Source organism: Sceloporus undulatus, chromosome 1 (assembly GCF_019175285.1).
Source record: "Sceloporus undulatus isolate JIND9_A2432 ecotype Alabama chromosome 1, SceUnd_v1.1, whole genome shotgun sequence".
Classification (NCBI taxonomy): Eukaryota; Metazoa; Chordata; class Lepidosauria; order Squamata; family Phrynosomatidae; genus Sceloporus; species Sceloporus undulatus.
This window is the reverse complement of record NC_056522.1, coordinates 92406184-92423614: the sequence shown is the minus strand read 5'-3', so window position 1 is coordinate 92423614 and position 17431 is coordinate 92406184. Positions and strand designations below refer to the sequence as shown.

At 43.8% G+C, this 17431-nt stretch overlaps 1 protein-coding gene across 3 annotated transcripts in view; it reads right to left on the bottom strand.

The window, feature by feature from the left end:
• The window catches only part of NHSL1 (NHS like 1), a 227626-nt gene extending 221719 nt beyond the window's left edge, over positions 1 to 5907 (bottom strand). For 2 of the 3 annotated variants that reach the window (XM_042447406.1, XM_042447416.1), the window contains exon 1: positions 5373 to 5906. In XM_042447406.1, the coding sequence (XP_042303340.1) occupies positions 5373 to 5685 (313 nt within the window). In that variant the 5' untranslated portion in view covers positions 5686 to 5906. Of the gene's footprint in view, positions 1 to 5372 lie in introns of all 3 variants that reach the window. The other variant, XM_042447396.1, reaches the window with a different exon arrangement.
• Between the last annotated feature and the right edge of the window lie 11524 nt (positions 5908 to 17431).

Genomic DNA, 17431 nt, shown 5'->3' with positions numbered 1-17431 from the left:
ACCTATCACCAGTACGTCCGTTTTCCCTGGATTCACACTGAGTTTGTTTTCCCTCATCCAGCCCATTACCGACTCCAAGCAGGCATTTAGAGGAGAGATGCCATCCCTAGTCACTGCATCAGTCGGAGACACAGAGAAACATATTTGGGTGTCATCAGCATACTGATAACACCGCGCCCCGTGTCTCTGGATGATCTCTCCCAGCGGTTTCATGTAAATGTTAAATAGCATGGGGGACAAAATCGCTCCCTGAGGGACACCAGATGTAAGGGCCCTCTTATCGGAACGACAGTCCCCCAGCTTCAAACCCTAGAATTCTGAATAACATCATAAAGTACAAATAAAGACTCACTACTTTAATAGTAGTTTGTAGGAGCAGACATTCAAGGAAAGAAACAGATAAAAATCAAAGCATTAATACACCTATGCAAAATGCATATGTGTAACACGAATACATGTGTACCTTCAAACTGACTGCCAACTTCATAGGGTTCCAGGACAGGTAATACTCGCAGGTGGTTTGTTATTGTCTTCCTCTGAAATCTAGTTTACAGCACATAGTATTTTTGGCAGTTTCACATCCAAGTACCAACTATGCCTGGCCCTTCTTAGCTTCTCAGATAAAATATGATCTGAAGCCCTCAGAATATTTAGGCCATGGTATAGGAAGAGCCATTATGGTGTAGTGGTTTGGGTGCTGGACTGGAAATCCAGGAGACCAGGGTTCAAATCCCCACTTATCCAGGGACACCCACTGGATGAACTTCGGCAAGTCACACACTCTCAGCCTCAGATGAAGGTAACGGCAACTGCCTCTCAACAAATACTATCAAGAAAACCCTATGATAGGGTCACCTTAGGGTCACCATAAGTCAGAAATTACTTGTAGGCACACAACAACAACATATATGTTTTAATGCTTGCCTAGGACTTCTGGACACCAAAGACTGAATCCCTGCTCCGCCGTGGAAACCCACTGGGCACCATTAGACAAGTAGGTTGTTCCTAGACCATGAATAAGCAGAGGTTGTTTGCCATTACCTTCTTATGAAAGATAGCCTACAGTATCTGGTATTCCTTGGTTGTCTCCCATTCAAGTACTAGGCCTCATCCTGCTTAGCTTCCAAGGTCAGAAGGGATCTGGTACCTTCGGGGTGTTTAGTCCCACTTATGTATATCATACAACACACAGGAAAGTGTGAACCAATAGCAGTGCATGCATGTCTGCAGCTGCCCCTTCCCGCGGAGGATTGGGACCAGGGCAGCCCAGAGGCCCCAATCCGGCACTTTTCAGGCCACTGAGAAGTGACAAAATGTCGCTTCCCCTTGGCCTGGAAAAGGGGTGTCCTTGGGGCTTCATGTCCCCAGACACCCCGGGAGCCAGAGCCATGGGAGAAAGGGGCCACTCGGGCCCTTTCTCCCTGGCATCGTTCCCACACCCATTTGGTGGCTACAGGAATGAGGCATGCACCCAGAAGGAGCTCCGTTTCGGAGCTCCTTCTCATGCCACAGCCAGGCCGCCATAAGTGGCCCGGGGCAGCACGAAGACGTCACACACACACTGCGCCATTTGGACGTGGTGCATGCACAACATCATAATGGCTGCGCCCATGTACCGCCAATACGTATTAGGGTTAGCGAGCGTGTACATGGTGCGCGCTCCCTAACCCTAATACCGGCTTGTCTGTACCGCACCTTTGAAGTAAATTCCACTGCAGTCAATGGGGCTTATTCCCAGACAATTTTGTGCATAAGATTGCAACAATAAAGTGCTTTTTAACAAGAACTCAATCACCCCTATTATGCTGTTAATTCAGTATTAGCAAACTATCTTGAAGTGTCTTAAAGTTTGCCATGCATAAATTAATAGAATGGAGGAGATCAAGGAATGGCACACTAAAACATTATCAATTGTAGACTAACAGCAGGGAATTTTGAGAGAAAGAGAGGGAGGGAGGGAGGGAGGTCTGTACAACCTTTGCTCATTCTTTTGATAAAGAAGCCTTTTTTAAGACAATTTTCTTTTCTTTTTCCAAATAAAAAGTTTCTTAATCACACCTTTCTACTTTAGGGATCTTCAGAGCAGCATGCTGTTCTAAAGAATAAAAGAACAGAAACAACAAATAGAAAGCAAGTGAAGCAGTGTAAATAAATATCTGCCACCTAATACTGACCCAGAAATGCAATTACAGCCTAATTATCATGAAAGATACAGGTGAACAAGGCAAGCATGACCCGATACTTACAGGATAAGAACCACCATGTCAAAGGAATCTGTACCAGGGGGAATTCTATAAGGACAGTGTCAAGACTCTTTTCTCAATAGCCACCAATGAACATGAGTCTCCCAGAGAAAAACATAAGCTGCAGATCTCAATTTACAGCTTAGTTCATAAGAAAAAATCTCCATCCCGGACCCAATTATGGCCACATGCACTTTGTGTTGTGCCAGTTGACCTGAGCAACAAAAGCCACAGCTGATTTAAGTACTGAAGGAATATGTCCATCACGATGAATACCTATTAACACTCTTGTCTGTTGTATGCTGAACCAGATGAAACATTCAAATCATTTTTCAAATGCAGCACCACAGATAACATGTTGTAGCAACTGAGCCTGGATGTTACTGGAACGTGAGTCTCTGTACCAAAATCATCACTTTCCAGAATGGAACAGCGCTGGTGTATCAACTTCAGTGGATAAAGGTATTTTTATGCTGAGGATATCACTTGTGCATCCAACAGGAAAGCTAGATCTAGAAACCCAAGATACACTTTCATCACACTCTTCTGTCACATTTTCGTTTGTCCTAATAAGGATCTTAGTCAACTATGGCTTCTTTTTTCTCACCTACTTGCTCAGCTATTTTTCTTTCATTTGTATTTTGATAAGTGTAGTTCACTCACAAAAAAATTCAAATACTATATTGAATTTAGACTTATTTGTGAAACAATCCATAATGAAGATATGGTATTCACTTAGCTTTCCCCAATGATTCCAAAATGGGCTTAGATGGCCATAGATGTCTTCAAGTTATCCCCTATGTGTTTCAAATGACATTCAAAGTAAAGATTCAAAATATGTTTTTAAAGTGGGGGGAGGGGGGAGGAGGAAATTGTTACTCTATTTTGTAGGTCAGTTTCCCTATTTTACCAAAACACTGTGTTTTATGATATTCGGGCTTAGTGGTTAATCAAAGGAGGCCATGGAGCAGGCAGGCACTCCTCAAAATTGACTATTACCAAAACAAGCTTCCTGAACTAACCAGATCAGAACGAAGTATTACCAAAAACACAAAAGGACTGTAAACCTGTGTTGTGTTTCTTTCCATTTGTGTTCCTACTGTTATTCAAATATAGACAAGTAGGCATATAGTCACACACACACAAAACAGATGGTAAACAATGCCAGTCAGATTTCTCATAATTTAAAGAGAGCGTTTCCAAATTGAGACCATCTGAGGCCTGATACATGCCCTCAGGTTCCCACAAAGATACAGTCCACAAGGAAATAACCATCACATCTGACAAAAACACCTGTGTGTTTCACAGTATGAGCACAAAGTACACGTGTCTCAGGTTGACGCGTGAAGATGGAGTCTGATCCCAGCCAGCCTAATGGAAACACCTCCAGCTTTCAGAAGACCTCTACAGGAATCACCCTAGTGCTGGCTAGCCTTTCGCAACTGATACAGAAAAGGCAAAGCAGCAACACTTCAAGCAATCTACAATAACATCCAAAATCCATAAAACAGCAATACCTTTATTGGACCAACTAAAATGCACAAAATACACATTGAAAGCTTGCAAAGCTCCACTGGCTCAGGCAAAGGTGTTACAAACCATACAGGAGAGGAAAAAATTGTTCACAATGTTAGTCACAGGCCTGAATTTTGTCAAGATGTTGTTGGTGTTGTTCTGAGTTAAGATAGTATGGATTATCCATGTCACCAAACCTGTGGAACCTGCAATGGATTGCAAGAGGCATGACTTTCCCCCCAACAACAACCCACTCTCAGAGGTCCAGCTGGGGAGAGGATTGCTGCCAGGCCAGACTCTCAGGTTGGGCAGGGAATGAAAGTAGCTCCATTTCTGATTTGAAACAAAATGGGGTGAAGGTGGGCTAAGTAAGAGGTCTTTTTTACCAATAGTTAACTATAGAGGGAAGCTCATCTCTTAACACTCAATACTGTATTTTGCCACCACGCTTTCTTTGTCACACACACTCAGAGCCACTGGCTAAGGATATACTTTGTTGTTGCTGCTGCTGTTGTTGTTAGTTGCCCTCGAACTGCCCTGGACTCATAGCCATGCTGTGGATGAGCGATCAAGACTCCCTGTCCTCCACCTGTCTGCTCCATTCCTGAAGGATCATACCCACGGTCTCCCTGGTTTAATCTAACCATCTGGCATGTGGTCTTCCTTCCTTCCTTTCTGCTGCCTTCCCTCCTTGCTTTTTCTGATGAGTCTTTCCTTCTCCTGGTGGGTCCAAAGTAGGACAAGCTCAACTTAGTCATCCTGGCTTCTAGGGAGCGTTGGGACTTTGGCTGTTCTGGGACCCATTTATTTGTCTTTTAGGCCATCCACAGTATCCTCAACAGGCTCCTCTAGCGCCACATCTCAAATGAGTTGAGTCCTATCTGCTTTCTTTTCTCTCACCTCAGCACATGATGGTGAGGAATACCATGGCTTGGATAATCATCACTTTAGCATTCAGTCAACATACCGTATACGCTCTACTATGGATCGACCTCATGTATAAACTGAGGGCAGGTTCTGGGCCAAAATCATGCATTTCGATAAGACCCATGGATCGGTTGTGGGTAAAGAGGTATGTAGCAAAGGATCTAAAGGATGAAACCAAGGAAAACCATGCCAAGAAACTTATGAATCAGGCATAACTGTTTGTGCTCACATTGAAGGCTGGGTGGCTGAGGGAATCCTAGAATCATAGACCTGGACAAGGGCCCTGATCCAGTCCAGCCCCCTTCTGCCATGCAGGAACTCTCAATCAAAGCACCCCTGAGAGATGGCCATCCGGCCTCTGTTTAAAGACCTCCAAGGAAGGAGGCTCCACCTCTCCATTGAGGGAATGTGCTCCACTGCTGAACAGCTCTTACTGTTGGGGTGGGATCTCTTTTCCTGGAGCTTGCATCCACTGTTCTGGGTCAAGGGACAATGTAGAGTTCCTGCATGGCAGCGCTTTGGCTCTTTGTCTGGCTCTCTGCTATGGAGTTCTGGGAGTCCCAGAATTCCATAGCCAAGATCCAGACAAAGAGCCAAAGCGCTGCCAAACCGGTTTATTCCCCCAGTGTGGATGCCCCCAAGGTGTCCCCTCCTTCCCTCCCTCCCTTCCCTCTCTTAGGGACTTACGGACGGGGACCTTGCGGTGGTCGAGGCGGTTGGCGCGGGCGCCCAGGGCGTCGAGGCGCCTTCGGAGGCGGGCGCTGCGGAGCCCCAGCCCCTCGGCCTGGCTCTGGATGCCCCCGAAGAGGTCCCCGGCGCAGCGGGAGAGGTCCGAGAGCTGCCCCAGGAGGGAGACCAGCGCCCGGGAAGAGGCCTCCTCCAGGGAGCCCAGCAGCAGCGGCAGCGGCGGAGGCCCCCCGTCCCTGCCCTCCTCCTCCTCCTCCTCTGCCTCCAGGCGGCGGAGCCTCCGAGGGGAGACCGTCCGCAGCGGGAAAGGCATCCTCCTGCTGCTGCTGCTGCTCCCCCTTCCTCTCCTGGGCGCCGGAGGGAAACTGCATCCAAAAAGCGAGATGGGGTTCTGGGTCCTCCTCCCGGGGAGTCAGGGGTGGGCTTGGCTGGTCCTCCTCTTTGGATTGTACTTTATCTCCCTTGCAAAGCCATCCTGGGTGCTCTGCTCCCCCTCTTCCCGGGAACTGAAGGGGCTTCTGCTGTTGCTGAGCCTCCTCCTCTCTCGCAAGGGCACGCTCCCCTCCCGGGGAATCCGAGGGCTGCTTTTGCTTCTCTTCCTTCTCCTTGTTTCCCTCCAGAGAACCTCCTCCTCCTCCTCCTCCTCCTCCTCCTTCCTTGCAGAAGGATCTCTGGGTCCTCGGTTTCCCTCCAAGGAGCCTGAAGGGCTTCAGAGTCCTCCTCCTTCCTCTCTCTCAATGTTAGTGTCCCCTGTGTCCCTCCGGAGGATCTCAGGTGTTTGCGGGCCCTCCTTCTCCTTTCCCTGGTTGTTTCCTTCCAGGGAATCCGAGCGGCGCTCCTGCCCTTATCTCCCTTCTCCCTTCTCCTTTGGCAAAAGGATGGACCTGTGCGGCGGCGTCCTCCTCCTCTTCCTCCGGAAGGCTTTTGTCGGTCCCTCTCCTCCTCCTTTGCAAAATGGTCTTTGGCTCCTGTTTCCAGTTGCAGAGAATCCGAAGAGCTCTGCTGCTTATCTGTCTCCTTCTCCTTCTTTGCAAAGTGGTTTTATCAGGGCCCTCCTCTCTTGGCTTCCAGAGAAACCGAGGGCTGCGTCTGCTGCCCTTCCTTCTTCTTTCCCAAAATGAAAAAGTAAATGGATGCTAAAGGGCCGACGGAGAGGAGAAGGCGAAGACTAGAGGGGAGAACCCCAAGGAGCCTCAGCCCCTTCGGCTTCCTCAACCGCCCCCGGCCCCCCTCTCAGCCCCAGGGAAGAGGGAGGGAAGGAAGGAGGAGGCTGGTCGTCTTCACCTCAGAAGCAGAGGCAGCCCAGTTCCCCCTCGGAGGCAGGGAGGGAGGGGTCCTTGGCGGCGCCCGAAGGGCTTTCCCTCCCTGGCTGCAGGGGAAAAGAGGGACGGGCGGGACGGAGGCCGGAAAAGGCAGCTCCCCTTCTCTCTCCTCTCCTCTCGACAAACCTGGGGAGGAGGAGGAGGAGGAGGAAGGGGAGTTTGGAAGGAGTCCCGCCACCAGGCTCCTCAAGGCCGCCGGCGCCGCCTACCTGTGGCTCCCTCTCTACTGCTCCCTCCTCCTCGCCTTCATTTTAACCCTTCCTGGCTCCCAATATGGCTGCGTCCGCACTGCAGAGTTAACCCGGTTTGGTAGCGCTTTAAAGGGGCAGGGCTCCATGCGATGGAATTCTGGATTGGTCATTATCGCATGGAGCCCGCACTGCAGGAATAACCCACTTTGAGACCGCTTTAACTGCCCTGGCTCAGTGCTAGGGAATCCTGGGAACTGTAGTTTTGTGAGGCGTTTAGCCTTCTCTGTCAGAGAGAGCTCTGGCGCCACCAGAGACTACAGCTCCCAGGAGCGCCTAGCACTGAGCCGGGTCTCAAAGTGGGTTGTTTCCGCAGTGCGTTTTGGGCCCTTGTTTCCATCCTTAGCTCCAAAACACACTGCAGGAATAACCCATCTTTAACTCAATGCTAGGGACTCCTGGGAAGTATAGTTCTGTGAGGCATTTGGCCTTCTCTCAGTCAGCTCCAGCGCCACAATAAACACACCTGGAATATTGTGTCCAGTTCTAGGCACCACAATTCAAAAAGGACGTTGAGAAACTGGAGCCATGTGTCCAAAGGAGGGCGACTAAAATGGTGAAGGGTCTGAAAACCATGAAGCCCTATGAGGAAAGACTTAGGGAGCTGGGGATGTTTAGCCTGGAGAAGAGAAGGTTAAGAGGTGATATGATAGCCCTGTTTAAATACTTGAAGGGATGTCACATTGAGGAGGGAGCAAGCTTGTTTTCTGCTGCTCCAGAGAACAGAACCCAATGGAGCAATGGATGCAAGCTCCAGGAAAAGAGATTCCAGCTCAACATTAGGAAGAACTTCCTGACAGTAAGGGCTGTTTGACAGTGGAACACATTCCCTCGGAGTGGAGTGGAGTCTCCTTTCTTGGAGGTCTTTAAGCAGAGGCTGGATGGTCGTCTGTCGGAGATGCTTTGATTGGATTTCCTGCATGGCAGAATGGGGTTGGACTGGATGGCCCTTGTGGTCTCTTCCAGCTCTATGATTCTGTGAAAACTACAGTTCCCAGGATTCCCTAGCAGAGAGCTAGGGGAGTTTTATTTATTTATTTATTTATTTACTGTATTTATACCCCACTCTAAAGGCTTTCAGAGCAGCTTACAGAGAGTTATTCAGACGGTCCCTTACCCTCAGGCTTACAATTTAAAAAGCGGGCTCAAGATTGGCTGGTTTCATTTTTATAAATGTTTTAATTGTATGTACAGCACTATATAAATAAAGTTTAACAACAATAATAATAAGATGGGTTTTTTTCTGTGGTGTGTTTTGTGGTGTGTTTTTGACCCTCAGGTGCCCAGGTGGTGGAATTCAAAGATCTAGCCATGTTAGTCTAAAGAATGAGTACAGTATATATGGAGAGATCCTGTAGCAGCTTTGAGACTAACTGAAAGAAAAAAATTGGCAGCATGAGCTTTCGTAGATTTCAGTCTACTTCCTCAGATGCATTATCAGATCATTATCAGATCTGGTGCATTATCAGGTCAGGTGCCCAGGGTTACTTTCCCACCCCTCGAATGATAGGCATGATAGTTGTTGTTGTGATGCCTTTAAGAGCTGGATAATTTTGAAACAGGATAGGAAGAAAATCAATGCATTTGAGATGCGGTGCTGGAGAAGAGTGATGAGGAGCCCGTGGACAGACAAACAGACAAACAAGTCCCAGAACAGATCAAGCAGGAAACCTCCCTGGAAGCCAAGATGACAAAACTGAGGCTGTCATACTTCGGACACATCATGAGAAGGAAGGACTCATTGGAAAAGACAATAATGCTGGGAAAGGTGGAGGGAAGTAGGAAGAGAGGCAGGCCACATGCTGGATGGATGGACTCTATTAAAGAGATCATGAGTATGGGTTTACAAGATCTAAGCAGAGCAAAAATCCATCCGTGATACCTTTACTGGCCAGAGCAACAGAGGACAGAGAGTCTTAGAGATGTCTCATCCACAGGGTTGCCCTGGGTCAATCAACTGGAAGGCAGTTAACAACAACAAAGGGCAGGATGAGCTGATGTCCTCACTGCAAAGGAGGACAAGTTATGGAGGAGCTCCAAGGAGAGGAAAAAATGTAGGCCATGACCAAATAAAAGCTGAAAACACTCATAGAAATGTCAATTCATGCTTCTTAGTCATGCTCAGAAATGGAGGACATTGTGGAATTCCTCTTGGAGAGAAGGTTGAAATGGAGGACATGTCCTGGAAAAAGGGGAACTCTGGTCACCATAAGATAAAAAAAAACAAACACCAGGATAAATGTAAATTCATGCCTCTTAGGCTCAAAATGGAGGACATTTTGGAATTCCTTCTGGACACAAGGTTGAAATGTAGGATGTCTCTTGGAAAAGGGGGTCCTCTGGTCACCCTGAGTAAAAACACTAATATAAATGTAAATTAATGCTGCTTAGTCAGGATCAAATTGGAGGACGTCTTGGAATTCCTCCTAGACAGAAGGCTGAAATGGAGGGCATATTTTGGAAAAGGAGGCGGTCTGGTCATCGTGCCCTAAGGTTAATCTATCAAGGGGGTTTCTGGACAAGTTTCTCCACAGTGCCATGGCCATCCTCTGAGGCTGAGAGAGTGTGACTGGCCCAAGGTCACCAAGTGGGGGTCAATGGCTGAGCACAGATTCGAACCCTGGTTTCCAGAGTCCAACACTCAAACCACAACACCACACTGGCTCAGCTCCCAAACAATCTCATTTCTCCAATTCCTGCGCTGGCACAGCTGTGGCTGCCCAGTTTTCTTTCTTTCCCAACAGCATCTGGCAATATTTAGTTCTCAAAGGTAATTGAAAACAAACACCCACTAAGGCTACTTTGTGTCTGCTCAAGGTCTGCAAAGTGAAGGAGTGGGAAGCTAAGACAGACACCTCAATAGAGAGAGCTTCAGCATTGAGTATTTGTTGTTGTTATGTGTCTTCAAGTAGTTTTCAGCTTATGGTGATCCCTAATGTTACCCGGTCACAGGGTTTTCTTGGCAAAGGTTTCTTTCATCTCAATTTAGTCAAAGACCCTGTGATATATATATATATATATATATATATATATATATATATATATTCAAACTAATTTATTTTCTTCCTATAAGCTTTCTTCACTGTCCAGCTCTCACAACCATACATAGAAATTGGAAATGTGATGGCCTGGGCAATCCTAAGTATTCAGTTATATGTTTTTACACTTCAGGATCTTGACTAGTTCCTTTGTAGCTGCCCTTCCAAGTCCGTATCTTCTTCTGATTTCTTTAATGCATCTCTGTTCTGATCAGTGACTTTTACTGTTTCAATGTCTTCATCCTCTGCTTTAAAGTTATGTAAATCTTCTGTGCTCTTTATTTTTGTTTTAATATTAAACTGTAAACCTGCCTTTGCACTTTTTTGACTTTCTTCAGTATTTGTTCTGGGTCTTTGCTCTTTTCTGCTAGTAGTATGGTATCATCTGCATATTCTACATTTTGATACTACTTCCTCCACACCTCCTTCCTCTGAACTAATCCTGCTTTGCATATGATATGTTTAGCATACAAGTTAAACAGGTAGAGTGATAAAAGGCAGCTTTGCCTTGACCCCTTTACCAATTGGAAACCAGTCCATTTCTCAATATTTGGTCCTGACAATAGCCTCTTTTCCTGAACACAGATTATGCATCAGGACATTCAAATGTTTTGGCACACCCATTTCTTTAAAAACAATCCATTGTCTTTCATGCAGCCTTTGCGATAATCTATAAAGTACATTATGATTTTCTTCTGAAATTCTTTGCTGCACTCCATTATCCAACATAACTTCGCAATGTGATCCCAGTACCTTTTCCTTTCCTGAACCCCTCATGAATATCTGTACTGTATGGTAAAAGTCTTTGTTACAGAATTTTTTTAGCAGCACTTTGCTTGCATGGAAGATTAATGCAATGATTCTGTAGTTACTGCAATAACTGGTGTCCCTTTATTTAGGGTCTGGAATGAATATTGAGCATTTCCATTCTGTGGGCTATTGTTTTGTTTTCCGTATCTGATTACATGTTTTAGAAACAGAAGCAGCTCTATTGGTATACCTTGTGTTCCTGGTAATTTGTTTCTCCCAAGTGCTCTAAACACAGTTTCCACTCCATTTTCTAAAATTGTAGGTTCATCTTCAAATGGTTCTTCCTTAATTGAATTTGTCATCCTTTCATCTCTTTTATATACTTTCTGTGCATTGTTTCCATTATCTTTTTAATTGTACTTGGTCATGTAATGTGTTCCCCTGCTGGACACATAGCATCCCCACTCTTGTTTTATGTTTCCCTTTCATTTCTCAGATTTCTCTGATATTTTACACCTTTCTGTTAAGTGCTCTTGGAACATATGCTCCAACATAGTTGTACTATAACGCAGATGGGAAATTCTGAGTTATGTAGTGATTGTTGGACTATAACTTTCCTCAGTCCTAGCCAGCGTAACAAATGAGAATGAATGAAAAAACCTGCAGCCCAACAATCTTCTATTCATTTTCATTGGTGTAATCACCAGTACCAGAACATCATCTCTAAATATTTTTCCAAGATTATAATAATTATACCCTTTGGGGTTTTTTTAATAGCAAGGATTCCACTTCAGAACAGGTCTCTAATATAAGATCTCCCAGGTCAGGAAATTAAGATTATACAAAGTTGGATACTGGTCAAGTAAGGAAACTACCAATGGAAAAATTTAATAACAAAATCTATAAAAGCTGAGGACTTAATATAAATCCTTAGCATCAGCTACACATGTCTTCAATAGCTTACACTGGCAAGTAACATTTAGCGGTTCAGATTATAATGTATGTGTGGTTGTGATATTCATATATCACATTTTACATGTAGCATAAAACATTTATGGGAAATGCTCAAAATATAATGCAGTGTGTACCCTCCCAGAAATAAAAACCCCAAACAGAAACCATATGTAGAATTAATAATCTATATTATTTATGTTGATGTCATTTTTCCAGGTAAAATGTGATTAAATCTTACCATTCAGTGTTCCCATTTCTACTGTAAAACAGAGTAGCCCTGTGGCTAGAGAGCTCAAAATAGGTTTACACTCAACTGATAATATTGTGACTTAGGCTGCATCCACACTGGAGTAATAACCCGGTTTGGAACCGCTTTGCCTTGGCTCAAGGCTATGAATTCTGGGAGTTGGAGTTTGTTGTGGGGCCCAGAGCGGAGCTCTCTGGACCCACAACAAACTCCATCTCTCAGAATTCCATAGCCTTGAGCCAATGCAATTAAAGCGGTACCAAACCAGGTTATTTCCCCACTGTGTATGCAGCATTAGTCACGTTAATCTCACTATATAGCAAGATTCTAAGTATACAGTATATAAAACCAAATGAAATTGAGATTAGTAGTTTCTCCGCAGTAGTCAAGCTTAGTTTCAACCTTATTTTCCCTGTCAATAAAATGAGGAAAATTCCCTAATCTAAGAACATATTATAAAATGGTAATAATAATAATGATTAATACTAATAGTAGGACCAATATACACTTGATTCTGTATGGAAGCATTTTTCTTTGCAACTTCAGCAAGCGTGATCTATTGTGGGAGTGGGAATTGTGTGGCCTTCCAAATGTGTTGAACTACAACGCCCAGAATATCTCCCCATTGCTATGCTGGTTAGGACTGCTGGAAGCTGCACCCCAACAACATCTAGAGGACAACACAATTTCCATCCTGCTATATCAGTAAAGCTTTATGTTCTATGTATGAGATATTGCTCAATAACAACCTTTTCCAACTGGTCTCCTCCAACTGTTCTGGGCCATCACCATTCTCAGACAACATTATGGGGAAGATACATTATGAGAGTTGTGACCAGCACTTCCAGAAGGCATCAAGTTGTGGGAAGAGCCGTTTCATTTTAGCTGCATGGGTGTAATGCCAAGACCAAGTAAATTGAATGGGCACATGGATGGGCACATGTGACCCTAAAGCACAAATCACCATCTTTATCAGAAGATTAAAACATGTAATTTTGATTCTCTGGTTTACTTTTCAAAGAGCTATTGTTCTGAAAGAATGTCCGGGGATAAATAATTAAAGACATCAAGTAAAGAACCCTATGAATCAACAAAACATGAGCGGAAAACCTTCACCCTGCTATTGAATATTATATTCTGTGAATGTATACAATTATAGTGTTTGGTTCAAAGTAGTTTCAACACTGAGAAGACATTATTTACTCAAAAGTACATAATAAATTAGAGTCAGTTGATATGAGTCATATGTTGCATGACTGGTAGCAACCTATTTTCTGTCTCAACAGGTAATTTTTGCCAGCTCATTACAAAGTGATTGGCAGATGAAACTGATCAACATGGCATTACAAATGACCTTGAAGTAGCTGCTTCAACAAGATAAATATCAGTTATTGTCATGCTGAAAGATAATCAGCCAGCCTTTCATTAAACTGAAGCTCAAAAAGAAACAGTGAACTACAGCATATTTCTGGTATTATTAGAATGGTGGGAGGGGATAAAAGTTTTTTGGGCATTTTTCCATCTGCAGCCTTCATATCCTCTGAAAATCTGTTCCAGAGCTGGGAGAATCTTCGAAAGCAATGTGGGAACTGGCAACAGGGTGTGCAGAAAGAACAGGTAAAATCTTTATCCCATTCTGCCAGTGGGAAACCTCATTGCACATCCCTTCCATTTACACAAAGGGAACTCAGGATTCACTTCTGTAAAAATTATTTAAATAAATCTAAGCCAATGCTATTTTGACCTCATACTGCAATTAATATGATGCTTAAAGCCACTTATATCATGATGTTAAAATAAAGGTTGTTTTAAAAATGGATAAATAAGATAGCATGAAATTCTAAATATTGTGTGAGAGAGTCATATACTTGTGATGAAAACTTCTCAGGAAAGAAGCAAATGAATAGAAAACCAAAAGTTATGTTTTGAATAATGTTCTTTGATTTTCAGTAGTATAATATTATTTTCCAGTCTTTCAGGGGTACATTAAGTAGGCAAGTCAAATTGTATTATTTAAAATATATTATTTGATTTCTAGATGTCTGACATTATATTCATTATCCTGAAGGTGCTAAAGGCTTCCCACTCTTTCTGGAAGCAGAAGACTCAAAAAAGATTAAACACGAAGGCCAGTTTGAGAGAGAGAACACATTATGTTACTGCTGAGTGGACAAAAAGATGACCAAAGCAGCAGCAGGAAAGCCATCAGGAACACCATCAAAACAAAAATGCTGATGCAAAAAAATAAAAATTAATCATCCACAAACAGATTAAATCCAACACATGTTGAGATCCTTCAGTTCCTTGTGAGTCAAATAGAAGTTCTATGAACATGTTCCAATTTCAATAAGACAACCTCAGTTACAGCATTCTCTGATATTTTCTCATATCAGCATTTTAAAGTTTTCTTTGTAATGCCAAATTATCAGGGGGGGGGCTGAGTCTGGTAATGTGAAACTAAGGCCTTCATGGCCAGCATCCATAGTTTTTGTGGTTTTTTCAGGCTATATGGCCATGTTCTAGAAGAATTTCTTCCTGACGTTTCGCCAGCATCTGTGGCTGGCATCTTCAGAGAATCTGAAGATTCCAGCCCCAGATGCTGGTGAAACATCAGGAAAAAACTCTTCTAGAACATGGCCATATAGCCTGAAAAAACCACAAAAAACTATGAGTCTGGTAAGTTTAGACATCAGTTGCACAGCACTAAGTATTCAATGTTAAACATTTTTTAAAGCAAGTCTGGAGAACATAGCTCTCCAGATGCTCTTGAATTCCACTTTTTAACCATCAGACTGCCCAGCTGTAAAGCTTGATTAGAATACTCATACATCAACATTTGAGGGGCCACAGGTCCCCCATCTTTTGTAAAGCTTTACTGCACAAAGTCATCTCAGCTCTTGAAGAACATGTATGGTAGCCACTGGCTTAACAGGTCAGTTGTTTTTCTGGATATGTGGGACACTTGTAAATGTGTGCTGAAATTTGAGATCCCCAGCAGAGTTTCTGTTCTGTGGTCTACCATACCACAAGTCTAGGCTGGTAAATACATGAGACTAGGCTTTCTCTGTAGCAGCACTTAAGTTGTAGAACTTCCCAAGGAAAGTCAGTAGCTCCAGCCTTGTTGAGTTGATAGCAGTTACAACTTTTATATCATCAAGTCATTGGTTTTTAATACAGATTCTTCAAATTCGCTGGGGTTAGAGGCACAGAACCCCTGTAAAAGTGAGAGGAAAGCACTAGTGTTTTTTTTAACCTAAGAATACGTCTCTAGGAATCTCTAGGTCCTCCAAGCAGATTCTGTGGTCAAGATCTCACAGAGGTGGACCATGAAATTGTTCTGGAGGACCTGCAAATGCCTCAAGAAGTGTTCTCTCTAGTGTACTCTATGTCCTCCAGCATGACTTTTGGCAGAGGGTGACAACAGAATCACATTGGAGAACTAGAGATTCCTAAGAGAACAAAATACGTGAATAATCAAATCTGCAAAAGTCAAAGCTGCAAATGTGGAGGGTCAACTGTATTGGCCTTTAATCTGCTTTAAAATAATGTTTCTAATATATCAGGTGATCTAGTGTGCAGAAAAGCAGTCAGAATCTTTAAATAAAATTTTAATTCTATTTGTGGTAGCAGTTCAATACAAGTTTGCCACCAGCAAAGTGAAAGCTTCTGAAAGGGCTACCATGTACTTTGGGGCCAGTTTACATACATTTTCAAATCATTCTATTGAGAGCAGCCTAGCACTGGGATGCAGGCATGTGAAGGAAGTGACATCTGACCCTAGCTTTCCAGAGGCAACTTCCTTTTTGTCTGTGACAATACACAATAGTAACTGGAAAACATATACTACTGCTCTCTCACAACTCAGGAAATGACAGCTGTATCCACGATATGCCAAGTTACAAACTACTTCCCACAGTTTTATCCTTTGGGATGGCTGGGCTGTATGACTGGGATTAATCTGAACAAAAACATAGAATCCATATGTGTACCTGAAAAATAAACTTGAGTATGGTTAACGTGAAATCAATTCTGTAATTAAGTATCAACTCTTTGGTTTATATTTAATATATATATATTTTACTATAGAATTTATTGGTCTCTGCTATCATAAGCTTTGCAGTTAGTGTGACAGCTTCCATTTTAAAACCTGATGAAGTCAATGAAGGTCTCCTTGGAGCCATCCATGCTTCTCACTCCGCCTAATACTGGAAGAAACTATTAAATCAGGGATGGGGACCAACCAGTATGGCCAGTGTCAAGGATGGCAACAGCTGTGCTCCAATATCTGGAAGGACACAGCTTCACTACTCCAAGGAGAAAAATCCCAGGAGCAGGATTGTACAGTGCTGAAAAGAATCAATGCAGGGTGAAATACAAGGCAGGAATTCATATCCAGGGGTAGCTATGTTGGTCATACAGCAAAGTACAATAACATCCAAAATTTGCAAAACTGTGATGCCTTTATTGGGCCAACCAAAATGCACAAAATGCATGATGCAAGCTTTTGAAGCTCCACTGGCTTCTTCATTAGGCAAAGCTGCTAAAAATAATGCAGGAGAAAGCACAGGCCTACATTTTGTCAAGATGTTGTGCAAGAGCACAGAAACTTCTTGAGAAAGTCAATTTCTCTGCCTAAGAAGCGGGAAGGTAAAGATAAAAGCATATCTTTTTGTGATGCTAATGGAGTTTAAATTTTATTTCCTGGACTTCATGACTCTTTGTCTGCCAGAGCCCATATGGCCAAAATGGAGAAATGGTCTCTGCCTACATGGATATCCCTCTGTATCATCTCAACTGAGAATACCTTCACAAAAAGAGCCCAGTGACTCTTAACATTGTCATATTTTTCTTTCTTCTGTATGACGTTTAACACCCTTACCTGAAGAAGTCAGTGGGGCACTGATGGCCCAGGCTACTGAGGTGGCCACACTCCTAGTTGAGTGTGCAACCACTCCGTCAGGTGGAAGAAGGCCCTGGGATCTGTAACAGGCTGCAATACGCTCTCTGCTCCATCTAGCCAGAGTAGAAGGAGACACTTTCTTTACCTTTTTTGCCTTGCTAAAGGAGACAAAAAGGGCCTCTGATGATCTGGATGGTTTTGTCCTCTTGAGGTATATCCTGATCGCCCTGCGGACATCGAGGGTATGCCAGCTTTTCTCCAAATCCGTCGTTGGGCGAGGACAAAAGGAAGGTAGTATGATGTCCTGGGACACGTGGAAAGCAGAGTTGACCTTAGGGAGGAAGGTTGGATCCGTACGAAGCAAGACCGAGTCCTGTCTAAACACACAGAGGTCCTGTCGCGTTGATAGTGCGCAGAGCTCGGATACTCTTCAGGCTGAGATGATGGCGGTCAAAAAGAGCACCTTCCATGACAGATGCTTGAGAGATACCTCTCTCAGCGGCTCAAAGAGGGGGATGGTGAGAGCCTTGAGCACAGTATGTAGGTCCCACGATGGAAACCTATGGCGGGTTACAAACGGCCCTCAAGGGGCCATTTTCC